Source organism: Elgaria multicarinata, chromosome 3 (assembly GCF_023053635.1).
Source record: "Elgaria multicarinata webbii isolate HBS135686 ecotype San Diego chromosome 3, rElgMul1.1.pri, whole genome shotgun sequence".
Taxonomy (NCBI): Eukaryota; Metazoa; Chordata; class Lepidosauria; order Squamata; family Anguidae; genus Elgaria; species Elgaria multicarinata.
The window spans coordinates 51,153,722-51,180,558 of NC_086173.1; the positions used below are offsets into that span (position 1 = coordinate 51,153,722).

The 26,837-nt window shown below is 41.7% G+C and overlaps 2 protein-coding genes across 3 annotated transcripts in view; one reads left to right on the forward strand and one right to left on the reverse strand.

The window, feature by feature from the left end:
• The window catches only part of RAB37 (RAB37, member RAS oncogene family), a 90,464-nt gene that overhangs the window by 19,706 nt on the left and 43,921 nt on the right, over positions 1 to 26,837 (forward strand). The window lies entirely within an intron of this gene.
• On the reverse strand, positions 378 to 24,981 carry CD300LF (CD300 molecule like family member f). Its single transcript, XM_063120243.1, has 7 exons — positions 24,863 to 24,981; positions 21,058 to 21,390; positions 9,818 to 9,899; positions 7,769 to 7,875; positions 6,196 to 6,230; positions 3,433 to 3,591; positions 378 to 520 (listed from the first exon to the last, which is right to left on the reverse strand). Exons 1-7 carry the CDS (start codon positions 24,909 to 24,911, stop codon positions 425 to 427), a joined length of 861 nt encoding a protein of 286 aa, XP_062976313.1. The 5' UTR covers positions 24,912 to 24,981; the 3' UTR covers positions 378 to 424.

Here is a 26,837-nt window from a genome sequence, read left to right on the forward strand (position 1 = left end):
CAACCTGCTGTCCTCCAGATGGGTTGGACTGCAACTCTCCTCATTTTCAGTGGTTGGGAATGATGGGGGTTGAGAAAGGCTGGTTCACAGGAATGCAAGAAACCAGTGAGCCCTGGCACAACACAATATTATTGTCGAACTTACATCCCCGATTTAAAATAAACTGTGTGAGGACCTGTGAAAGCTTCACACAGATAGCCAATGCACTTTTCAGAGGCAGATTTCATTTGAGATGTCTTCTTGACTGCAGTATTCTGCTTGGGTCCTACAGTGGTAGGAATGAACTAAGCACATCACAGACAAGTGCCTGGAAATGTAAGTGATGAGGTGTTGCAGTGGTCCATTAGAGCAGGAAGAGGAAGAAACTATCCCATGGAAGAGGTTCCATCTATTTTTTTTCAGCTCACAAAGTACTCCAGTGTTGTCAGGATTGAAAGGCCACATTGGCATAGGTAGGTTGCTCATCCAGGGCAGAAAACCTTAAGGCAGCATAAGAAACTTGTTCTGTGTTGTCAGGAACCTAGAAAGGCAATGCACAGGGAAATTGTTACTGATCAGTGAAAAGAAATCATTCCAAGTAGAGAATGTTACATACCAGGGGGTAGGAGGGGTCCTACATTGGCTGCAGCAGACTCTGAATGAAAGGGCTCACCAAAAAGCAAGATAATGATACAGGCACACCTACAAGCACACAGGTTTCAGCCCAATGGGGTTTCGGCTAAGGCAGGAGTAGTCAAGGTGACAGGCAACAGTCAGAACACAGTTGGGAGTGAGATGCATTACACAATTCAGAAGCAGAGTCAAGGAGTCCCAGGGTCAGTAGCACAGAACATCAATCACAGGACAAGGTCCAGGAGGCAAGCTAGGAAACACTAGGGCAGGAAGAACAGCATTGTTTCTGGGGCTAGCTAGACTTTTATTAACAGAACATGCTGAGCCCCACCCAGGGCTCAGCTGCAGTACTTCGGAGCGCTCTAGCCAGAGCCTTTTTCATGAGGGTTTGCTTTTGCCTGAGAAGTCCTTTTTTGCAAGCAGTCACTCCTTTGCATGGCCCTGGTCTGAGCCTGTACCTTCAGGCATCGGTAGTTTCAGGGGCTGGTGGTGGGTCAGCATCCCCCTCTGACTTAGAAGAAGATAATTCCACCTTTCGAAGGAGACCGTCTGAAGTCCTCTCTCCAGAGGGGGCATGACCATCAGAGCATGGGGGTGGGGGTGGGGGTGGGGCATACAAGCTGCAAGATATCAAGCTCCAGCAATCTGGGTGACTTTAATCAGGAAAGTCACTTTTTCTCATCCTAAACTATCTCAGAGGGGCCCAAGCCACATACATGGAGCAGGACACATCAACACTGACAAACAGAAAAGGGACTGAAAAGAGAAGGAAGGGAGGGCCTCAGTTAATATTCAGCCCTAGGTAGGCTGACTATTTAAATATTGCCACACATAAAACAAAAAACCTAGGACATGTATCAACAAACGAGAAGATAAAAGAGGTCACAGATTTGCATAACATTTCCACATGCTAATTATATGTATAGATGAAAATTTAGAAATTATTATTATAATTTAAATAGAAATACAATATTTTGGACCATAGTGGGGAGCACACTGATCTGGTATGACCTGGTTAAAGTTAACCAGGTCATTTAACCAATTTAAACAACTCAATTAGCTGTTGTCTAGGTGCTAACTTTCAATGTCAAGGCCCCTTCCTCCTTTCTTATGGTACTTTAACTTAGAACCAGGTTTAAGCAGCCCATCAAATACACAACACTTTCAAATAGGTCCTCTGTAAAGTAGTACATATATGCAGCCTAGCCCCAGGGCCTCTTAGCATCTTTTAAAAAATTGTCCTGGTTGAGTCCTTGAAGGAAGGGCAGGATAAATATGTAATTAAAATAGTTGTGTAAAATGGGTTTTACAAATTGGTTTGCATAATGAATCGCCATATTTGAAACTGGGCAGAATTTGTGAGTAGTAGCTTGGAGAATCTAGACATGGCAACTACAGGGCTCAGAGTCACCATGATGCATCTTTCTGCCATGGGGATAAAGAGACGTGTTGGGTAGACTGGCCTTCTGGAGCTTCTCCAAAAGGAAGTGTAATTGTGGTGAAAATTCATTCCACTCATCATCCCATTTCTTGCTATGGCCAACACTGATGCCTTAGATCAGCGGTTCTCAACCTGTGGGTCGGGACACCTTTGGGGGTCGAACGACCCTTTCACAGGGGTCGCCTAAGACCATCGGAAAACACATATTTCCGATGGTCTTAGGAACCATTTCATTTATTTGTAATTAGAAATAAATATTTCACAATATAGAATTACATATTGTTTTTGTGATCACTATGCTTTAATTATGTTCAATTTGTAACAATGAAAATATATCCTGCATATCAGATAGTTACATTACGATTCATAACAGTAGCAAAATTACAGTTATGAAGTAGCAAGGAAAATAATTTTATGGTTGGGGGTCACCACAACATGAGGAACTGTATTAAAGGGTCGCGGCATTAGGAAGGTTGAGAACCACTGCTTTAGATGGAGAGGAGACCCAACATGGGGGTGGGGGTGGGGGTTGGGGCAGGGGGAGATTTCAGTTTTGCAAACTGCAAGTACAGTTGCATGAATTTTGTTAAATCAGTCTCGTCTGTTTTTCATGAATTATCCACTCAGTGACAGAATTAAATTGGAGGGGGTATATGAGAATTCCGTTCCACTTGGCGCAAATGTGTACTGGTGCTAATATGCATTTGTGCAAGTGCAAATTTGCACAAAAGGTAAAAAAAATATATCTGTAAATTCTGTGCAACTCAGACATGGTCAGATTCATAGAAACCTAAACTCATTTGAACCTTGTGCATTTCTCTGACATCCTAGGTGCAACAAATTCCCATCAAAATTGGCTTTGGTCAATTGTTGTGGGGAGTTCTTCTTTGTATCTTGGAAAAGTCCTTGGTCAATAGCCAAACTGTATCGTGAATTGAGGGAAACTTGAATGTGACTTTATGGCAACACAAGTGGCAGACACCCTTGGTGGCACGCGCCTTGAACTTTCCTTGCTTTTACAATGGACTAAAGGGAGATTATACCTTTCCCATTATGTATGCACTCCAGGCATTGCCAAATATCATCTGGGCCAAAATAAACTAAGACTGATCTTGTACTCCATATATAGGCATGCCTTTTGAGAAGCCCATTATGGGGGAACTGAGCTGGAATTTATGGGGGACACATTTTCTTAGGTTTCTTTGTGAAGAACACTTCATGGACAGGGTCTTCTTTTCAAAGAACAACAACCACCCTATCTTCTTTGTGACATGCTCAGAATGTGTTTATGCATAGCCTTTAACATGCATGGAGACTCAAAGGCAGGATCTAAAAAAGAATGGAAAACATGGGTGGCAAATTCTATCAATGAAGACAACCTGTGGTGCAGAAGCAGGACTTCTTGTTGTTATCACGGATGTATAATCCACTTCTCCTGCACTGTTGGTGGCTTCTTGCGATGGAGTCTTCTTGCGATGGGGTCTGAGCTTTGACTTTACTGCTGCACTGGAAGAATTGCCTTCTGTCTGTGTAGGAGCCTGAAATGAAATCATAACAATATGGTGTCTGATTTGGTGTCTTTGAGGAGACCCCAGCCTGCTATGCATCTGTAGCAATATGTCAGGAAATGTTCCACAGGTATCTGGGACATTGGAGTTTTATAAGCACTAAAGCTAGGAGCAGCCATTATCAGGGATCCTAGTTCGTATCAGGCAGCAGAACCTCCTGAGCACAAACTGGTCCCTGAATTGGAGCAGGACACAGACTGGTCATTCCATATGGCACCACCCTGGCTATGGAATACTCTCTCCAGGGAGGTTTGCTTGGCACCTACTTTATTATCTTTCCAGCAGAAGGTGAAATAATTTATAAAACTTTTCCCCCAGGCCTTATCCCAGTTTCACTTCCTATCAAATTGGGTTTATGCTGTTTTTATACAAGGCTGTATCCAATGTTCATCCTACTTAGAGTAGACCCATTGAAATGAATGGGACTTAAATTAGACTAACCTTGGATACCACCTATACTGTTCTTATTTGTCAGCAGCTTTAATGTTGTATTTAATTTAATTTCATTACTGATTGTTTTCTACCCTCTTCAAAATGCCCTGGAGGTAGCATGCATATCTTATAAGAAATAAAATATTTATTTTTTATTTTTTATTTATTTATTAAACTTATATACCGCTCCCATAGCCAGGGCTCTCTGGGCGGTTTACAGAAATTCTAAAATTGAGGTAAAAACAAGTGTACAAAATTTAAAACTCTAAAACACAGAACATACACACATAAAACATTAAAAACCAATTTAAAAACTAAACATGTGGGCAATTAGGATGTGACGCCATATGCCCGGGCAAAGAGGAAAGTCTTAACCTGGTGCCGGAAAGATAGCAGCGTTGGCGCCAGGCGAGCCTCGTCAGGGAGATCATTCCACAGTCTGGGGGCCACCACCGAAAAGGCCCTATCCCTCGTTGCCACACTCCGAGCCTCTCTTGGAGTAGGCACCCGGAGGAGGACCTTAGATGTTGAACGTAGTGACCGGGTATATTCACGTCGGGAGAGGTGTTCCGTCAAGTATTGTGGTCCCAAGCCGTGTAAGGCTTTATAGGTCAAAACCAGCACCAGCACCTGTATGGAAACATACAGGCAGCCAGTGCAAGCCCATATATGCTGCAGGGTAAGCTTTGTAGCTATTGCATGTGAGAACAGCCTTGGCCATTCCGTTCCTGACCTTTCCTGGGAAGGAGCTTCTCTGTGTATTTGGCCGAACAAGTATAGAAGAGTCCCTGTGATCAATATCCCTGCTTCTAAGTGCATTGAGCCAAACACACATAGACAGACACCCCACTCAGGTCACCCTGTTTAATGTCGGAAGGTCCTGGTAGAGTGGGACACTGGGGGTGAGGCCAGCACATGTGGCTCTAAGGCCCCTACATGCATAATACTGGAACAGGGCCATAGTATGGGAAAATAAGGATTCAAGGCACAGATATAGAACTGAAAATGATCCAAGGCACATATCACCTCCCTCTGCCCTCAAGGAAGGAAGAGCAGCCAACTGTGCTGTGTTGCACAGTTCCTAAACAGTGCACTTGTTTAGTTTCGCACATCATGTTCTCTTGTTCCTTATCTGGTATCTCCTTACATTGCTTTTATTTCCAAAAAGGTTTTAATACTTCATCAGCCATACCAAACACACAGCTCCATTTATTCATTGGCCTCTAAGTACCTTTTATAGAAACACATCTGAATAACTACAAAAAGAAGTCACAAAGGTGTGAAATTCTCTTTCTGTGATTTACAGGTGGATCAAGGAATCCTGACCCTGTGGCCAAGCCTCCTCCCATAACTCCTTCTTTCCCTTTCATAACCCTGGCTTGATACTCATGATGCTTGCTGCTGTCTATATCCTGGAGTACTGTGTCCAGTGCTGGACACCGCAGTTTAAGAAGGCTATTGACAAAGTGGAATGTGTCCAAAGGAGGGCAAGGAAGATAGTGAGGGGCCTGGAGATCAAGTCCTATGAAGAAAGGTTGTTTGGCCTGGAGAAGATATGATTAGGACATGACATGATAGCCATCTTCCAGTATTTAAAAGATCATCACATAGATGATGGAGAAAATTGGTTCGCTATTGCTACAATGGATAGATCCAGACCAATGAATTCAAATGACAAGAAAGGGCATTCCTACTAAACTTTAGTAAGAACTTTAGCCTTGATTTGGAGAAATTGACAGTACAAGCTCTTCAACACTGGAACAGACTATCACAGAAGGTGGTGGACGGTCCTTTATTAGAGGTTTTTAAGCAGAGGCTGGATGGCCACCTCTTAGGGCTGCTGTAGCCCTGGGTTTTCCGCATCTGCAAGGGGTTGAACTACACGAAAATGAAGTCCCATTCCACTCTGTCATTCTATATACTGGTTCACACCTTGGTTGTTCACGTGATTGTATGCACAGGGAAGGGTGGGGTTGGTTGTACAGGTGGGAAATACATTTTGTGTGTAGTTTTTGAAAGTGATCCTTCATAATCATGTTCTCCATAACCCCTCTCATTCTGTCCAAATCAATGAGGTTGGAGGCGTACGTGTGAATTCTTTGAGGCGAGAGGGGAGGAAAAATCAGCCCTTTAATTGCTTACCGTAGACTGCATGATATCCCCACGTGCTTTGGCACCTGAAAAGATAGTAGATAGTTTTAAGATGCTGTTGCAATATTGCAGTCTATGGCCTTAGCTAGACCTAGCGGTCTAGCGGGACAGAGGGGTGAAGATCTCATGATTTTTTTATTGCAAGATCTCCCCCTCTGTTCACACGTGGCACGTGGTGACCTCAGAGGGAGAGGCGTTGCGCCTGCCATTTTTTGTTTGTTTGTTAAAGGGACAGCAGCGCACGAATGCTCGTGCGCAAAAGGTAAGTGGTTTTTTTAAAATAATTACTTTCCCCACTTCCCCAGTCCACCCCCGATAGGCGCAGAGCTCCAGAGCCGCGGCGCCCAGCCACACATTCCGCGGTCTTGGTCTCAGCCCGAGACCGCGGAAAAACCAGGCCTAAAGTGGAGGGCGAGATCCCGTGGCAAGGGAGGGATCATCCCTCCCTGATCCCAGGATAAAGCCCCGTCTAGCTAAGGCCTATATTTCTTAAAGAAAGACAGACAGACAGACAGACAGACCAGGTCAGGGTAATAGCAAAACAATCATTTGGAAGGTGCATCTCTAGGCTCTCCACAGCATAGTTTTCAAGTGGAAAGTAATCCTCTCCAAGCAGTCTTCTTATAGCAACCACCCACGTGGGCAGTTGCTATGGGCAGTGGGTGATGTTTTCCCACCCCTCTCAACCCAACTCTTACATAGGTCTGGACTGGGCCAGATTGTTGGGTACTCTCAAGGAGACTTAGTTGTGTTCTTTCATCTCCTTCCTGAGCGCCAAGAGAGCAATGCTTATCTTTCAGGAAGTTGCACTTCCATCTTTGATGCTTCTAGCAGCTGCTGTTCAGCTTCCTGGCAATTATGCAGTCACAACTGATGACCAGAGAAAATGAAACAGCCTCCCCAAGCCCCAGGAAACAGTCAGTAACTACTAGGTGAGATATGTACAACCAATGTACACAGGTGTACATTTCTACCACTACAAGGTTGTACTTGTAGAAATGCGTCACCTAGCTGCATCCATATTTATGTATGACTCCATAATAGGGGTGTTAAGAACTGTTATTAATGATTTTAATACTTTATTTTGCTGTTGGTTTTAATTTTGTTTTATGATGATGTAATGGCTTTTTCCTTGCTGGGGGTTTTATCTTGGTTTTATCCTGCTCTGTTTTTCTTTTTTTGTTTTATTGTTTTCACTTTGTTTTTAATGTATTGCACAGCACCCAGAAAACTTTGGTTATTAGGTAGTTTAAAAATCGAGTAAATAAATTATATATTGTACCAAACAAGAGAATCAGTGGATAAATTCTTTCCATGGATCTTGACATCATGATTTGGAGGGATAAAATCAACTGATGCTTGCTCAGCTAAGTCTCTTGTTGATTTTTATTAGGAGCTTAACCCGATTTCAGGAGTTTGGGATCATGCAAAGGTCAAATAACTGGGCATCATGAAGGAAACCCAGAAGAAGATGGAGAAACAAGAGGAAGGAAACTAGGAACAACCTCCAAAAGGATGAGACAGCCAAGATACATGCAGTGAATTTCCACAAACTTTCACTCACCTTTCTGTTTCTTTATCTTCCACATTAGTAGTATAGCTCCTACTAAAATTACCACCAGCACCAGAAAAACAATTGGTAACAAGATCATGTTGTTGTGTAAGGGATTTCTAAGACAAAAAGGAGGAGAAAGTATGCGTGACACCACTTGCCTGTCCTTGCTCATGGTTATTTTAACATACAATTAGGAATGTAGGAAAAGCACCAAAGTCCACCATTCTACCTAGTCCACCATTCTGTTCCCAGAGTGACCAGCCAGATGCCTATGGGAAGCTCACAAGTAGCACATGAATGCAATAGCATCCTTCTGCTCATGTTTCCCAGCAACTCGTACTGAGAGGCATGCTGCTTCTGATACTGGAAAGAGAGTATGCACATGCTGGTAACTTCAAGGCCCAACTTCTGCAATGTGCTCTACATAGGGCTATCTTTGTGCCTAGTCCAGAAACTTCAACTAGTTCAAAATATGGCAGCCAGGCTGGTCACCGGTACACCTAGGGGTGACCATATCACACCATTTTTAAAATCTCTTCACTGGCTGCCAATTACTTTCCAAGCGAAGTATAAAGTGTTGCTTATTACCTTTAAAGCCCTACATGTTTTGGGTCCAGGCTACCTGCGGGATCGCCTTCTCCCGTACAATCCGCCCTGTACACTCAGGTCCTCTGGGAAAAATCTACTTCAGCTAGCAAAAACTAGATTGACAACTGTTACCCAGAGGACCTTCTCTTCTGCTGCTCCCAGACTGTGGAATGGCCTGCTGGAGGAGACTCATCAACTTAACAATCTACTAGCATTCAAGAAAGCTATAAAGACTGATCTCTTCCGGCAGGCCTATCCAGTGGAATTTTAAGATGTTTAAGGACAGAATGTTTTTAGGATGTTTTTAACAATGTATATTAATTCAGTTTTATGTATTTTATTTTATTGTTTATTGTTGTTCCCCGCCTCGATAAAAATGGAGGTGGGTAAGAAATAAACTTCTTCTTCTACTACTACTACTACTACTACTTATTATTATTATTATTATTATTATTATTATTATTATTATTATTATTAAATAATACTTCACCATCATGATCAGCAGCCATTGATAGCTCTGTCCTCCATGAACTTGTCTAACCCCCTTTTAAGATATCCAAGTTGGTGGCCATCATTCCATCTCCTGGCAGTGAATTCCAAAGTTTAACTATGCACTGTGTGAAGAGTGGGATGCTCTGTGAATGAGTGAGTTAGACTCATTCCAACTAGACAGAATTTGGAAGCAAGGAATTTTCCTACATAGGAGAGAAACCCTTAAGTGCTAAATGGTGTCTGTGATTGGGGGCATAGGCATGTGCAAGGGATGTGTCAGGTGTGCCCAGTCACGCCCTAATGTCTCAAGCAATAAGTGCCAAATTGAGGGGGGGCATTGAGTAGGGATCCAGACACAGCGGGAACAGTCCTCTGGCTGCCCTTATAAACTCTTCCTCCAGTCCGTGTCACCACAAGGCCCTGCCAATGCTAGGGCTTGAGGAACATCTCCTCATTCCCCCCCCCACACACACACCTGCAACTGCCCTCTCGTGGTCAGGCAAGCCGAATGTGGAGTAGGGGATCATTGGTGCTATAAATGCAGATAGATCATGCTCCTGTCACTTTCATCTCCAAATCTCCATTTCCTTTCCTTTATACGTGCCTCACCTATTCTCCCAATTTACAATAAGGAAAACAAAGGAATTCTGGAATAGGAACATGGAAAGCTGCCTTATACAGAGTCAGGATGATCAAGCCCAGTATTGTCAACACTGATTGGTTGTGGATCTCCAGGGTTTTAGGCAGGAGTCTTTTACATCCCTACCTGGAGGTTCCAAGGATTTACCTTGGGGTTTTCTGCATACAAAGCACTTGCTCTACCACTAAACTTCAGCCCTTGAAGGAAGGTGATATGTGAAATACTCCACATTTACTCCTTTGGTGCTTAGCTTGCCATCCAATTCTTGCCTAGATCAGTCTTGTTGTCATGTCTTAGATTTCCTACATTTTACAACTTTTCTATCTGTTCATTCTTACATAATGGTGGTCCCTGTTGTTCTTGGGGTAGAAGTGATTGTGGAAAAATATTCAGTCGTTGTAGGTCTTGTTGTAGTAGGCTCTAAAACAGAACAAAAATTTTTACTGGTCTCTTAGGACAGCTGGGACATTCCTCCATATTCCTAAATTTCATAAACAAAATCACATGAGTGAAGATAACATGAATCCCACCAATTCCTCATAAATCAATGGAACCACTCTAGGGTAGCTTCTTAGAGCTGGTTCAGATTATTTCTTAGCCAGCTTACTTGTGCAAATAATTGCTTACTTGAGTGGACTCCTGTAATGTCTCAGGTTGGGGACCTCAGACATATGTAATGTCTGAGGTTGGGGACTTGTAGGAGTTTGCCATTCCATTTGTGCAGTAAGAACTGAACCTTGTAATTTTCTGTTCATAGGGGAGAAACTGCAATCTTGCACAAGTCCCCTACTCTGATGTTACACATATAAGCAGTTGTTTGCATGAGCAACCCAGCTAATAGCTTACTAAACAGGATGTCAACCACACAAATAAAGAGAGAGTAGGATAATTTAACTTCACACTGGCACCACCCTCAAAATAGTTGTCACCATCTTACCCCTTTCTTTACAGACATACAGTTAAGAGCTCTGGGAACATAGCAGGAGTAAAACCGATGCAAGTCTCACCACATGTTTTTAACTTAACTCATGTCATTTCCTAACTCTTTTGCTGCTCCCAGACTGTGGAATGGCTTGCTGGAAGAGATTCGTCAACTTAACAGTCTTTTAGCATTTAAGAAAGCTATAAAGATTGATCTCTTCTAGCAGGCCTATCCAGTGGAATTTTAGGATGTTTTAGGATGCTTTTAGGATTTTTTTTGGAAGTTTTTAATCAGTATTTTATGTATTTTATACTTGCGGTTGTTCCCCGCCTTGATCAAAATGGAGAGGCGGGTAAGAAATAAAATTATTATTATTATTATTATTATTATTATTATTATTATTATTGTAACATTCGACTCTACATTAAATCAAAAATTAAATTCTGGGCACTTGTCTAGGGTATTTGATTAGCAATTAAGAAAGAATGAAGTGGTGTCTTTCCTTAGTAAAAATTTTGGCTCACAAAAGTGTAAGAGTGCATAGCTCAAATTGTTCATCTCTTCTCTTTACATGAAAAGTGGGATCTTTGGGCTTTGATTGCTTTGTTGAAGGGCTTTTACAAGCCTGACTCCACCTGGCCAAAGTGGCCTTGGCTGTCCCCTCTCCTCATCAGACAGCTTCTATCACTTAAAAGACAGGGCCTGGGAAATTCACAAGAGGTTCCACCCGGAACCATGGGGTTATCCTTCAGTTTCTCTGGCTTCTTGTTTTGAGACAACACATGGCTGGCTCCATTCTGAAACGGTTTGTAACAAAAGGACTTTTCAAAATCTAATCAGATTTTGGGATACCCTACTGGCCATAACAGCTAGTGCCAGGCAATGAAATTTATACATGTACAGAATTTAGAGGAAGGAAATGGTTTGATTAGAGCTACATTAGCAATTGTCACCATTGATATGGATTCAAATATGAAAAGCAGACAGCTAAAGGGGAATGGCTGTGGATTGTTTCAATGTATATTTCTGGAACAAAGCCCAACTTAATTTGGAAGATTGTACCAGGGGTAATTTTCCATTCAAGTTGACTACAATATTAATATGCAGAACAGAAGGCAAATATGAGAATTCTACATTGATCCAGCCTCCCTCAACTGGGTGCCTTCCAAAGGTGATGGGCTACAATGGTCACTATCAAAGCCCGCATGATCATTGGCCACTTTGACTATGGCTTATGGGAACTGTAGTCCAGACTATCTGGGAGGTACCAGGTTGAGGAAGGCTGGATTATGTGTTAAAAACCGTGGCCTCTAAACTATTTTCATGGACTTATGGATTTGACACATGATGGTGGGGAACTGGGATTTTCATGTATGGCTTGAATGGTGAGGAATTGCTCAAGAGCTGAATTCACAGTGGAAGGAAGAGAAATTCCTGGGGGAGAAAAGAAAAATGGCATTCAATGAACCTGTCACCTTCCTCCTGGTCTAGCTGGTGTCTGCCTGGTTCTCCAGCATTCAGGCAATTTCAGTAGTCTGAGATCACATGGAATAGGTGCAGCTTGTGATGTAATAACAACACACTTTTGCTTGCAGTGTTTTACAGTATTTATTCATAAACCTTCACTATAGCAGTACAAGGTGGCCTATTGCAGCCTTCTAAATATGCCCATGTAAGTTATTAGTCTGTCAATAAATAAATAAATAATAAATCCTAGTGTGATAACAGGTAAATAGCCTGCATTATCATGCTAGCCATAGAGAAGAAGAAACCCATGCAAACACAGGCCAGCAGCCTCTTAGCAGGCTAGTAAAAAAAGATCTGATGGAAGAGGAATGGAGTAATCTGTCCCATCCACACACTCCCTCTGACAGAATGCTGGATTTCCTTGCTGGACACGGAAGAAGAGACTTCCCTTCCTCCATGGCTAACACGGAAACCAAGTGGGGTAACAGTGGAGGGACGGAGGAATCCATCTCTCCTCTGCTGGCCCATTCACTTGCCTGCTATCAAGAGCTGACTTATTTGGAGAAGACTTCCCTAAATACTAGGAATTGTAACTAAGCATAATTAACCCTGGCCGACTAAGAAGGGCACCCAAAAGTAGTCTTATCCTATCATTTGAAAAGCAACACTTTACTCCGTTATGTTAATAATTCCTCTCACGGGGGCGGAGCTTGGCAGCCATGGCGGTGGCAGGTTTCTTCTGAGGCTCTGAGCGGCGTTGCCGGAAAAAGCAATTATCTATTTTTTAATGGGCATAAATCTTTGAGCAAACGACAGGAAATGATTATAAAAGCTATCGGAGCTGGAAAGTGTTGAGAAGAGCCGATGGGATGAGGTGAGCTTGACGGAATGTCTTTATAAACTGCAGAGGCGAAACCGAAAGTAACATGATTGATGTCGCAGTTTGAAAAGAAAGAACTTATGCTTGTTAGACGTTGATCTGATTTACAGCGATCCTCACTTCTCATCCTTTATCTTAAGTTGGAAAGATTGAAATACTGGCTTTGAAGTTGTTTGCTGTAATCTTTGTAAAGTGGAAAGTGGAAGCTGTTTGCGGTGTGCCGAGAAGGGGGGGGTGAAGGGGAAGAAACAGCATTCTGTGAGGGAGATGTGGGATTTTGAGAAACTGTGAATGATTGGATCTGATCCCCTCTAGTGAATGCTGTTGTGAACTGAATATATTTCCTCCCCCTCGGGAAGAAGGTGGTGTGATTGGCACATAGAAGAGAAGCCAGTAAAAGTTGCTAAGGAAGTGGGGGCTCTAAGATTTATGCCCTACTCAGAAGGGTCCTATGTCCAACATTAAAAAAAAGATTAAGAAGTGGGAAAAGTTGAATAGACAAAAAAAGAAACCTTCAAATCATAATTTAACCCACCTCTCCCACCTGGAAGATACAGCCCCTGGAACAGACCAGGAAGACGAAGTTATAGACCCAGTTTCTTTGGATACAGTACCAAATAAAGAAAAGAATATGGCTGAAGGGGGAAAAGCAATGGACAGCAATTTTCCCTCCCTAGCAGAAATTAAGGCAGTTATTGTAGAGAATAATATCATCATTTTTAAAAAAATGGATCTGCAAATGAATGAATTTAGACAACAAATGCGTGTTCTTTCGGATAAGATCGCAGAAAACTCGGATAAGATCAAAGAGATAGAGGCAAAAGCGGAATTGGACCAGAAGAAGCAAGAGGCCTTTGAAAAATCAACAAATATTCAATTTAAGGAATGGGAATTACGTCTGATCGCCTTGGAAGACCAATCTCGTAGATCTTCGATTCGAATAAAGCAGCTGAAGCAGATACAAGGAGAAGATCTTAGAGAAATCATTCTGAACTGGTTCAAAGAGCTGATGCCTGACACACCAATAGATGGATCGGATCTGGACCGAGTCCACCGCGTGGGGGGGCAAAACTACAAAGGGACTAGAGATATTTTGGTGAAATTTGGTAACTATTATAAAAAAGAGCAAATCATGAAAGAATTGAGATCTTTGACCCAGTTACAATATAAAGGCAAAGCAGTGCAAATTTATAATGATCTTTCTCAACATACATTAAATTGGAGACGGAGTATTAAACCAATAACTGGAATGTTAATGCAGAACAAAATTCCATACGCATGGGGTTACCCGGTTTTCTTAAGATTTACATATGGGAGGAGGGAACACAGAGTAACCTCATTGGATCAAGGTAAAGAATTGCTGAAGAGGCTGGGTCTGGATGGGGAAGCAAATGGGGCTGGAGTGGGTGGGGGAGGGAATGAGGCTGGGACATCTGGAGAGTAAGAGAATTGTTAATTCTGTTTGGAGATAATTGCAAATAGAAATGCTAATATAGAAACCTGCCGGCCAGGCGCAGCACTGCCTCCCCCCCCCCCCTTTAAAGTAGATGGCTGGAGTACTAGACTCACGGGGATATGGGGGGGATTAGAGTGGGGGGGTGGGGAGGGGGGGAAGGTAGGAGAGGAGGGATTGGGGTAGGAGGGTGGGGGTTTTATGTATGGAGTTTGTTTTTTTATGTAAGCAAGTTTGAATTGCTGAGCACAAGGGATCGGAAAAGATTTCAAAAGGGTGATTATGGATAAAAAGATAAAGGTATCAACACTCAATGTTAAAGGTTTGGGGGCAGTCGTGAAAAGGAAGAGAATAGAACAAATGTTTAATAAAGAGGGATCAGATATTATAATGGTCCAAGAGACACACCAAGGCTCCGAGAATTCGAATATGATAAAATTAAAGTGGTTAGCCTATTATGAAAAGTCATTAGGGACATCGAAAAAAAATGGAGTGGCCACTTTGATTTAAAAAAAAAGTGGGTTTATATTAGAAGAAGTAAAAAAGGATGATAAGGGCAGATATCTTATGTTAAAAGGTAAAATTGAGGGAAAGGTCTATACTTTGATTAATGTTTATGCCCCAAATGAGAGGCATAGAGAGTTTTTTATAAAGTTGTTTAAAGAAATAGAAGAATTTAAGGAGGGGTATGTTATATTAGCTGGGGATTTTAATATGGTTATGGATAATAAACGGGACAGGTCAAATCCCACTAATGTTGAAAAGAGGAACAATATGACTATATTGAATAAATTAGTAAAAGAAAATGATTATTTAGATTCGTGGCGTTTACTTAACGGGAATAGGCCTGGATTTTCATACTTTTCCCCAGTTCATCATACATACTCCAGGATAGATTATATATTTGTTTCAAAAGATTTTGCAACGAGGATTTGTAAAATGGAAATGGGGGTAATAAAAGTAACTGATCATGCCTTGTTAAGTCTAGAATTTACAGTTAAGAAAGATTATAAAGAGGCATATAGATGGAAGCTGAATACAAAGATATTGAAATATAATAAAATAGTAGATAAAATTCGGAAGGAACTGTCGGAGTCATGGGAAATTAATGAAAAAGGAGGAACAGCTGGGTCAGTCATTTGGGACACCATGAAGGCTGTAGTAAGAGGAATCTGTATTAGAGAAACATGTAGTTTAAAAAGACAACAACGTGCAGAACAGGAAAAGTTAGAGATAGAAATTAAAAACTTGGAGGAAAGATATTGGCGAGTTAAAGATAAATATAAATTAGTGGAAATACAAGCTAAGAAGAAACAATTAGAAAATTTAAATATAGAAGAGATTCAAAAGAATTTAATGTATATGAAAAGGGAATATTTTGAAAACAGTGATAAGAACTCGAGGTTGCTTGCCAAGCTCACACAAAAAGAAAAAGGGAGGAATGGGATAGAAACGTTGAAAGATAGCCGAGGGAATTATTGTCATGCAATGAAAGCTAAAATAAAAATTTTTCAGGAATTCTATCAGGAATTGTATAAGGGTAAAGAAATTCAACAAGAAAAGGTGGAGGAGTATATTGGAAGGTTTATAAAGAAGGGAATAAAATTAGAATATAAGGAGTTAATGGAGTCAGTAATAACTCAAAGAGAAGTTGAAGAGGTTATTGATAAGTTAAAAGTTGGTAAATCACCGGGAGCAGATGGTTTGGGTCCAGAATATTATAAGGTCTTCAAAGACTGTTTAGTTCCAAAATTAATGGAACTTTATAATAGGATATTATCAGGAGAGAAGATACCTGAATCATGGGAACATTCAGTGATAATTCTGATCCCAAAACCAGATAAAGATTTGACTAATCCCGATTCTTATAGACCTATTTCTTTAATAAATCAGGATGCAAAAATTTTTACATCTATTATGGCCAAACGGCTAAATAAATTTTTGGCAGAATATATAGGAGCAGATCAATGTGGGTTTGTGGTAGGAAGGCATATGCATAATTTAGTGGGTAGAGTTTTAAATGTAATAAATGTAATAAAAAAAGCAAATATTAAGGCAGGTATTATGGCATTAGATATTTTTAAAGCTTTTGATTGTGTGAGCTGGCAGGCACTAAAGAGTATTATAGATAAATTGGGATTTGGAAATAAATTTAAAAATGTAATAGAACAGCTATATTCCCAAAATACGGCGGTAGTGGTGGTAAATGACGGACTTACTGAAAAGATACGACTAGCCAGAGGAACAAGACAAGGATGTCCGCTCTCGCCGGTCCTGTTTGTAATGGTTATGGAAGTTTTGGCGAAGGCACTAAGGGAGGATGAAGAGTTAGAAGGAATTGGAGAGGTAAGGGAAATAAAGTTAAACATGTTTGCGGATGACACTTTATTGACCATTAAGAATCCATTAAGAAAATTAGAAAGAATTAAATATCAGTTGAGGGAATTTGAGGAAATTACAGGGTTAAAAATAAATTGGTCTAAATCAGAGATGATGTTGTTTAACTATACCAAGAAGGAAGAAAAGGATTGGGAATTTAAGGGAATGGAATTGAAAGTTAAGAATGAGATTAAATATTTGGGAATTAAAATTACAAAAAATGTAGAGAATCTTGAAAAGGAAAATTTAACGAGGTTAAAGAAAGAGGTATTAGAGAAATTGGAGAAATATAAAAGATTAAATTTATCTTGGTTCGGAAGAATAGCCTTAATAAAAATGAAGATATTAGCTAAAATTAATTTTGTATTTAGAATGTTACCTATAAAAATATCAGAAACCGAGATAAAAAGTTGGCAAAATATTATTAATAAATATTGTAATGGAGAAAAGAGAGCAAGAGTGAATAAAAATAATTGGTACCTAAGCCAAAAAAAGGGGGGAATGGGTCTCCCAAACATAAAATTATACTACGTAGCAAATAGATTAAGACATGTTGTAGAAGCAATTATGGGAGTAGGAGATTTATATTGGATGGAAGAAAAAACCATAAATAAGGTAGAGATGAATTTGGAGAATGTTTTTTTTAAAGACGGAGGAAGAAAGTGGGTTGGAAGTATAGATAATCCACTCCTGAGGACTCAATGGGAAATTTGGAGTAAATTTAAAGGGAAGCTGCTTCCGAGCAACTCTCCCTTAGCACCGATAATAATGTTAAAGAATTTCCCAGAGGCTCTAAAGGGTAGATTATGTAAAATATTAAAAGAGAAAAATAAAATAAGATTAAAGGATTGGGTAAGAGATATTAAAACAAGAGAGGATATGGAAAATTTGTTAAAGGAGAAGAAGCTATCTTGGTTAGAATATGGTCAATTAGAGCAATGGAATAAAAAGTGGATTAAAGATAATAGAATGTGCAGAAAGATGACGAGGTTTGAAGAAATAGTAGTAAGAAAGGAGGAAGGGAAAGGAGGGAGTATAGTTTCAAAAGGATTAATGAGTGAAATATATAAAATATTGTTAGAGAAGGAGTTTAGAGAGAATACAGAGAAAATGGTTTGGGAATCAGATTTGAAGATACAAATAGGGCGACAGAGCTGGGAGGGACTATGGAAACAAAGAGTGTTGAGAAGTTTATCAGTAAGAATAAAGGAGAATTATTTTAAAATCCTATGGAGGTGGTACCTAACCCCGGTTAGATTGAATAAGATAAGTGATCAACATTCAGCAAATTGTTGGAGAGGTTGTGGGGAAAAAGGAACGTATTTACATATGTGGTGGCAATGCAAATATGTACAAAGATTATGGAAGATGGTGTTCTCAGAAATTGAAGAAATAGTGGGAATGAAAATAGAACAAACACCAAAAATAGCATTGCTGTCACTATTTGAAGATATAAAGTGTGGAAAAGGAACTATAGAGCTGATATCGAATTTGTTGGTTGCAGCACGACTGATGGTAGCTAGGAACTGGAAGGTCCAAGGGGAATATTCTATTGAGGAATGGTACAAAGAAGTATGGGATATAGCCATTAATGATAAACTGACATGTAATATTAAGTGGAGAAAAGGCGTAACTAAAATAAATGAGTTTGAAGGAATTTGGAAACAGTTCCTAGTGTTTGTGTTTATTAAGGGAAGTGGGAAACCGCCAGCAGAAGAAACGATCAGATTTTGGACTCAAGAATGATCCCGAGGTGGGGGGTGCACTTTTATGTTAAGAACGAAGATGTTGTAGTATGATAAGGTATATGTAATAGTTTTTGATATTTGTACTCAACAATCATTCAATATGTATGCAGCAGATATTTGATGTTTTTTTTTCTTATTGTGTTTTGTTTCAGTTATATTTTGGTAATGTTTATCTATGTTTATATAGTGTTGAAAATGAATAAAAATTTATAAAAAAATAAAAATAAAAAAAAAATAATTCCTCTCACAGCATCTTCATTTTGTTCACAGGAGGGTAGCCAGATGTCTACTTTAGAGAGGTCAGTCCTCTGTTTGAAGATAGTCTCTGGCCTCAACTAGACCTACTGTGCGATGGAGGGGTGAAGGTCTCTCGATTTTATCGCGAGATTCCCCCCTCCGTTTACATGTGGCATGCGACGACCTCGGAAGGAGAGGATGTCGCGGCTGCCATTTTCTTTTTTAAATGACAACAGAAGACGCATACAAGCGCTCGTGCGCTCAAAGGTATTTGAAATTTTTTTAAAAAGGTGGTTGTTTTTTTTAAAAAAAATATTTTCCCCGCTCCCCCACCCCACCCTCAATGGGTGCAGAGCTCCTGAGGAGCTCTGCACCCTGTGCACGGGTTCCAGGTCCTCACGGTTACTTGTGAGGAGCCAGGACAAACCGCAACGCCCAGCCACATGTTCCATGGTCTCAGGCTCAGCCAGGGACTGCCGAAAAACCGGGCTCGAAGGGGAGGATAAGATCCTGGGGCAAGGGAGGGATCATCCCTCCCTGATCCTGGGATCCCTGGGATAAAGCCCAGTCTAGCTATGAAGGTCAAGTTTGGTTTCATATGAATGCACAGGGACCATCCCGGGGATAAAGCCCCATCTAGCTATGAAGGCCAAGTTTGGTTTCAAGATAAAGAACCATAAGCAGGGGGTGTACGGAAAGGGCTTGAAGTGGCCATCAACAGCTGTTAGCACCTGGAAAGCAGACTGAGCTGGGCACACAGGTCACCTAGTCAGCCTTCCCCACTAGGGGGAGATGCATCGTATTCCTATTTAAATTATACTTATGATTTCTACATTTGCATCTACACATACCAGGTAGCATATGCAAATGTGCAAGTTGGTGTCCTCTTTCATCCTCTTTTTTGGGCTTTGTGTAAGTGGCTATGCGCAAGTCTCAAGTGATGATGTCGGTCAATCCCATCCCTTCGCACTGGGAGCCAAGCTACTAGGGTTCTATATTTTGTCAATATTTTAACAGTTTATCGACTTAATTTTTTAACTTTGCTGTTTTAAATTTGCATTTTAAATCTGCATTCATTTCTGCATTGCTGCTTGTTTTTATCCTGGTTCAGCTTTTATATTGTGTTTTATACTATGTTTTTATACTGTTGTTTGTTTTATATTTTGAATGGCTTACATGTTTTTAATTTTTATGAACCGCCCAGAGAGCTTCAGCTATTGGGCGATATAAAAATGCAATAAATAAACAAATAAAATATACTGAAAGTTTATTTTGGTGGCAGAGGTTAAATATTTCATAGTAAATGTAACATTCCCTAATTGAGAAATTTACTAAACACTGTGGCAGGGAGTTCCATAGACCGAGGTCTCTAATGGTCAAAAAAGGGAACAGAGGTGGGATTCTTTTCAGTAATTAATGGGACTTAGGTTAATCATGACTAATTTGAATGCCAATGATTTCAATGTATCTCTTTGATGTATTGTCCTTCTTGTTGCTGTGATGCTTTATGATCCTTGAGCATATTGCCCCGTTCACAACATGTGTGTTTCCTCCTTTCCCCAAAACTGAAAGGTTCTTTGAATTTTAAACAAAAAATAATCATACTGGGGGAGCCAATCGCAGATCACCTGTATATTGTGTAGTGTGGTCCTGAGCGTTCTATTGAATACTACCAGTGGTGAGGAATCGTATTTGGTCCAGGGACTGGCTAGCCCCCACCCCCTCCACTGCACTGCAAGGGCTTTTCTATGGGAGGCTTTTATTGTGCACACATCATTCCTCACTCACAGGCCGAGTTCCCCGCTTAATGGTAAGCAGTGAGTTGTGAGATGTGCCGGCCGGCAGCGAAGGGAGAAAGGCTGGTGAAGAGCACATGCACAGCCACAACAGTAGCACTGCCACTCCTTCCCAGGAGGGGACTGCTAAGCCAATCAGCACGATGGTGGGGTGGGGCCAAAGAGTGAGCAGAGTGAGATCTCTGGTTTCATAGAATCATAGAATAGTAGAGTCGGAAGGGGCCTATAAGGCCATCGAGTCCAACCCCCTGGCCAGTGCAGGAATCCATCCTAAAGCATCCCTGACAGATGGTTTGTTCTGCCTCCAATTCAACCTGAGACCACAAAAGGCAGACCTCCCATGCAACTCCAGGATTGCAGTTGTTGACTTCCCCACCCACCCATTCCCAGTAGTAAGATGTGGCAGAAGTAGTCGCCAGTGAATGGGGCTGGGAAGGAATTTTACCACAAGATTGTGCAGAGGTGTTTTTTTTTTTTGCCTTCCCTTTAATGCTGCGGACCTTCATCTTATGCTCTGCCTGTATATATTTGTAAATAAACCTTGTATCTCAGAAACACCATATGTATGCATTGGCTTCCTTCTAAGGAGATTGAGGCCTGAGTTAGTGAACCCCTGAAACTTCTCACTACTCAGATGTGGGGTACATAAATGTAATAGTATAAACGTAGCCTGTTAAGTTTGGAAAAGGGACTCACCTGGGTGAACAATAATATTTACAAAGAATCCATGATCGCTCCCTATTACTTCTATGGCACACCAGTAAATCCCAGCATCTTGCTGTGTGAGGTTCTCCAGCGTCACTGTGAATGCACGACGTGCATGATTGTCCTTGATCAAAGTTCTGCCCGCTTTCACCTCTGCCTCTGTTCCTTTGGTCGCAACAACCGTGCGACAATAGACCCAATTGGCTCCTTGGCACCAATATTTAACATACGTCTGATAGCCTTTAGGGTATAGACACACCACAGACAGTGACCCGCCAAGAAATCCAGCCACTGTTGGAGGTCCTGTCAGTGCAGATGTAAAACCTAAAAAGCAGAAGGAACCCAAAGTGAGACAGTCCTTCAAGCTATTATTCCTCTTCTTATAACAGAAAACAATCAAACGGCCTGTCCTTGTGGCTGAATCAGTGGCTCGATGAAAATGTCCACCCAGTGTGCGGCCGCTGTAAAGAAGGCAAACTCCATGATAGGCATTATAAGAAAAGGAATTGTGAATAAAACTGCCAGTATCATACTGCTATATGAGGCCCAGCACTGGGCAAAAGGCGGGATACAAATAATAATAATAGTAATAGAAATAATAATAATAATAATAATAATAATAATAATAATAATAATAATAATAATAATAATATACAAATGTATAGTGTGAGCACACTAATACTGTGTACAGTTCTGGCCACCACACCTAAAAAAGGATATTAAAGAGCTGGAAAAAATGCAGAAAAGGGCAACGAAAATTATTAAGGGGCTGGAGCATCTCCCCTCTGAGGGAAAGTTACATCAACTGGGATTGTTTAGCTTGGGAGAAAGGAGGATAAGGGGAGACGTGACAGAGGTGTACAAAATTATGCATGGTATGGAGAATGTGGATAGGGAGGCATTTTTCTCCCTCCAACCTGGTGCCTTCCAGATCTGTTGGACTTCAGTCCCCATTAACTCCAGGCAACATGGCCAATTCCCATGCTGGTTGGGCATGATGGCTTGGGGGGAAGGCTGGTTTGGTGTGACAAGAATGAGCCTTGGTGAGCCCTGGCTCAGATGCTCCCCCCTCCTCCTCCTCCTCCTCTGACACAGTTACTAAGATAAGTTTTGAAGCTTTTATTGGCTTTTTAACGAAACACAGCTTCTTGCATCATCCAGACACAACCAACTTGGTTAATCTTAACTATGGTTTGTTTGAAACAAGCAAACTTCCAACCATTAGGGTGACCATATGGAAAGGAGGACAGAGCTCCTGTATCTTTAACAGTTGTATAGACAAGCTTCAGGAGCCATGCCCTCGTTTGTATCTGGTCACTCTAGTATAGCTCCTGCAGCTTTAACTGTTGTGACGAAGAGGGAATTTCACCAGGTGCTGCATGCATAAAAATGACACCTGCTGAAATTCCCTTTTCAATGCAACTGTTAAAGATACAGGAGCCCTGTCCTCCTTTTCATAGGGTCACCCTATATCATAAGCCTTTCCTGCAGGTAACTTTCCCAAGCAAAATCACCCTCCTGAAACTGCTTACAGGGATGCTTATCTTGAGCAATGCCTAAAGATTCCAGTTCAGGAATAGAGAAATCACACTGGTAAATTTGATGAATCACTTATACATTTGCAAGAAAAGCTGCATTCTTCTGTGGATTTGTAGATCTCGTAGGTTCTCTACCCCACCTTTTCCTGCTGGTGCTGCTTCTGCTTCTGCTTCTGCTTCTGCTTCTTCTTCTTTTATTTAAAAGAATACATTTCTTGTTTGAATACTGTATACTTCCCTTCTCAATGTTTTTGTTTGTTTTTAAAGGAGGGTTTCTTGTGAGTGGAATCAACCAACTGCTCATGGTCTTATCTAGTTGAAATTTCTTCACTACGTCACTACGCTGACTCTCGTGGGAGATGGGGAAGTGGCTGCAATTAAGAAATAAGGAAGGAAAGAGAGGGTCTGCTTCTCATACAGCCAAGTTCTACTTGCTTCTGTCAATTACATGTGTACTATTATCAAGCGTTGGTTGCTATCATCAGGGCTAGGGCCACCGTAATAAGGGGGAAATGACTCCCACTACTCTACAAAAATTACTGGTAGTACCCACACTGATTCCTTTCTAATAGATCTTCTACACTGTCATTATACTGGCACAATGTGCCAAATTCTGTGAAAAAAGAAAGGAAGGAAGGAAGGAAGAAAGACCAATAAATTTAAGCTCTGAAGCCAATGTGAAAATGGTTAATTTGCATCTTGAAGCAGACAATGTAAACACAAGCTCCTTGCATCTTCTTATAAAATATAGGAATGATTTTTAAAATCCTAAAACAAATTACCTCTAGTGAAGCAGCTAGGGCTGGATTTGGGGCTCTGCAACCCAAAGTCCCTTCCAAATGACCACCCAGAGAGGGGCAGATGCTGAGGGCATCAAGACCAAACTCCAATTTATTCCTGTAGTCATGATGGGGCTGTGATTTGAGTGAGCTTAAAATGCAAAACTGCACATGCTCAGGACTTTTTAAACTATGGTTTACAAACAGTTTTGTGGTTCTAACATAGGGTGACCATATGAAAAGGAGGACAGGGCTCTTGTATCTTTAACAGTTGTATTGAAAAGGAAAATTTTAGGGATGTGCTCCGCTTCTAATCGGACCGGCGAATTAGAAGCGGAGCGGGGGGGCTTTGCCTGCCCTTAAGGCGGAGGTGAAGAGGATTGGGGGGGCGGCGGAGCGTGGCGAAGAGGATCGAGGTGAAGGCGGATCCTTCGCCTCGATCCGGAGCTCCGCCGGAAAGGTAAGTGGGGTTTACTGGGCCCTGCTGCTGTCACTGTCGCCCATGCGGCGACAGCGGCAGGGCCCGGTAACCCCCCCGCAGTCCTCTCCCTTACCTGCCTCCGTCCGTGGTCCGTCGGTGTCTTCAATTGAGCCCGCGGTTCAACCAGGAAGTTGAACCGTGGACGGATCGCGGACGGAGGCAGGTAAGCCCCCCCCTCTCCTTTGGTCCCTTACCATGGGCAGCGACGGCGGCAGGACCCGGTAACCCCCCCGCCCTCCTCTCCCCGCCTTACCTGGCGCCACTCCCCTTCACGAAGAGGAGCGGAGTATGGGCGGAGCGGCGCGGAGCGGAGCGGGGGGTCCGTGCACACCCCTAGAAATTTCAGCAGGTGTCATTTGTATATATGGAGAACCTGGTGAAATTTCCTCTTCATCACACCAGTTAAAGCTGCAGGTGCCCTGCCCTCTTTTAAATCTGGTCACTCTAGTATAGCTCCTGCACCTTGAACTGTTGTGATGAAGAGGGAATTTCCCCAGGTTCTCCATATATACAAATGACACCTGCTGAATGACACTTTTCTATGCAACTGTTAAAGATACAGGAGCCCTGTCCTCCTCATATGGTCACCCTATCTAACATAACAACATAGAAACAGCTATAGGAATAGTGGATGGGGAGCGGGAAGTGTGTGCTTCACCCCTTAAGGAAAACACATGGGCATCTCAAGGGCTCTCCCAAACGATAATTACATCCAGGGTCTAAAATTATGTAGCTGCCCCACAGATAACCTCCAAACCCTAAGGAATTATCCTCATCTAAGGCCCCTGATCCCAAACTATCTCTGTGCACTTGCAGCTACTGGTGCTGAATTTGCCATAGTGGTGGTGGCCAAAGAAAACCTCCAGAAAAGCCAACCGGGCACCAGAAACAATGGTATGCAACGATGCCATTGGTGGATAAAACATTCCCATTCCTGATAGACTTTCTTTGTGTTGCCATGTTCCCGTGGGGTAAGCTGACGAACATAAATCTCTCACCTATGAGGAGGAAGAAGGACAATCCTGTCATTAAGTGCTGTTGCAGCATGCTGGCCACCTCCAAAGACTCACATTATCCTGTTTCTTCTACGCCTTCTCGTCTGAATGGCATCAGGCAACTTCAGTGCTCCTTTAGAGTGCTATGGATTTTTCCCGTCTAATATTTGCATGCCACATGTTGTACGGTAAGTAGACCCCAACCACTTCTGCTTTCCCCACCCAATTAGAGATGTTGTCTCTTCTTCATAACATCTGGGGGGGAGGAAGCAGAAGTTGCTGCCATTGCTGAAATCCTGGAGTCTCCGACCACAATTTTTCAAGCTTCGTGGAGGCACAGAATCGTGTAATAGTATGAAAAAGCCAGTGGGTACAGCCTGAGGCTTCCTGGGAGGAAATGAGTTAAGAGCAAAACCCACTTCCTCTGGCTTGAGAAGACAGATGCCACTAACCCTTAAATAAAACTTAAAATTGCTTTTGAAATCTGAGTTTGTTTGATCCTGTAGGAATTTATTTATTTATTTATTTATTTATTTATTTATTTATTGCATTTCTATACCAATAGCTGAAGCTCTCCAGGCAGTACACAAGAATTAAAATCCCAAGGTACAATTTAAAGTATAAAACTTAAACTTTTATATAGGACACTGATGGTGCTATATAAATAAATAATAAACTACAATATAAAACACACTATAAAAGTACAATATAAAAGTACAACCAGAATAAAAACTGAGCAGCAATACAGAAATTTAAAATACAGATTTAAATACAGTTTTAAAACGGCTGAAGTTAAAAGCTAAAATGTAAAATACTGAGAAAATGGACCTGGTGTCAGAAAGTGTATACTGTAGGTGCCAGGCAAACCTCTCTAGGGAGCTCATTCCACAGCCAGGGTGCCACAGCAGAGAAGGCCCTCCTTCTGATAGCCCCTTGAGTCACTTCCTTTGGCAAGGGCTCCCAGAGAAGGACCCCTGAGGATGATCTTCGGGTCCAGGCAGGTGCATGTGGGAGGAGATGTTCCTTCAGATAACCTGGCTCCAAGCCATTTAGGGCTTTGAAAGTTAGTATCATCACTTTGAATCAGGCCCGGACCTGGACTGGCAGCCAGTGAAGCTGGAAAAGGACTAGCATAATGTGGTCTCATTGGCCAGTCCCTGTTAACAATCATGCTGCCCTGTTTTGTACCAGCTGTAGTTTCCAACCCATTTTCAAAGGCAGCCCCACATAAAATGCATTGCAGTAATCCAGACAAAAGGTTACCAGAGCATGGATAACTGTAGCTAGGCTATCTCTGTCCAGATAAGGGCGTAGTTGGTATATCAACCTAAGCTGGTAAAAGGTGCTCCTTGCCACTGAGACCACCTGTGCCTCAAGTGACAGTTCTGAATCCAAGAGCACACCCGAACTATGAACCAATACTTTAGGGGAAGTGCAACCCCTTCCAGAACAGGTTGAACATCACCTCGCCCAACAGCTGAACACTCACTAACAGTACCTCCATCTTGTCTGGATTGAGTCTCAGTTTGTTGGTCCTCATCCAATCCATTACCATGCTCAGGCACTGATCCAGAACAGCCACTGCCTCAGCTGGGTTTGATGAACAGGAGAGGTAGAACTGGGTGTCATCCGCATATTTATGACACCTCATGCCACATCTCCGGATAACCTCTCCCAGCAGTTTCATGTAGATGTTGACCAGCGCAGGGGATAAAACAGAGCCCTTATTATTATTATTATTATTATTATTATTATTATTATTATTATTTATTTATTTATTTATTTATTTATATAGCACCATCAGTGTACATGGTGCTGTACAGATAACACAGTAAATAGCAAGACCCTGCCGCATAGGCTTACAATCTAATAAGTTGTAGTAAACAATAAAGAGGGAAGGAGAATGCAAACAGGCACAGGGAAGTGTAAACAGGCACCGGGTAGGGTGAAGCTAACAGTATAGAGTCAGAACAAACTC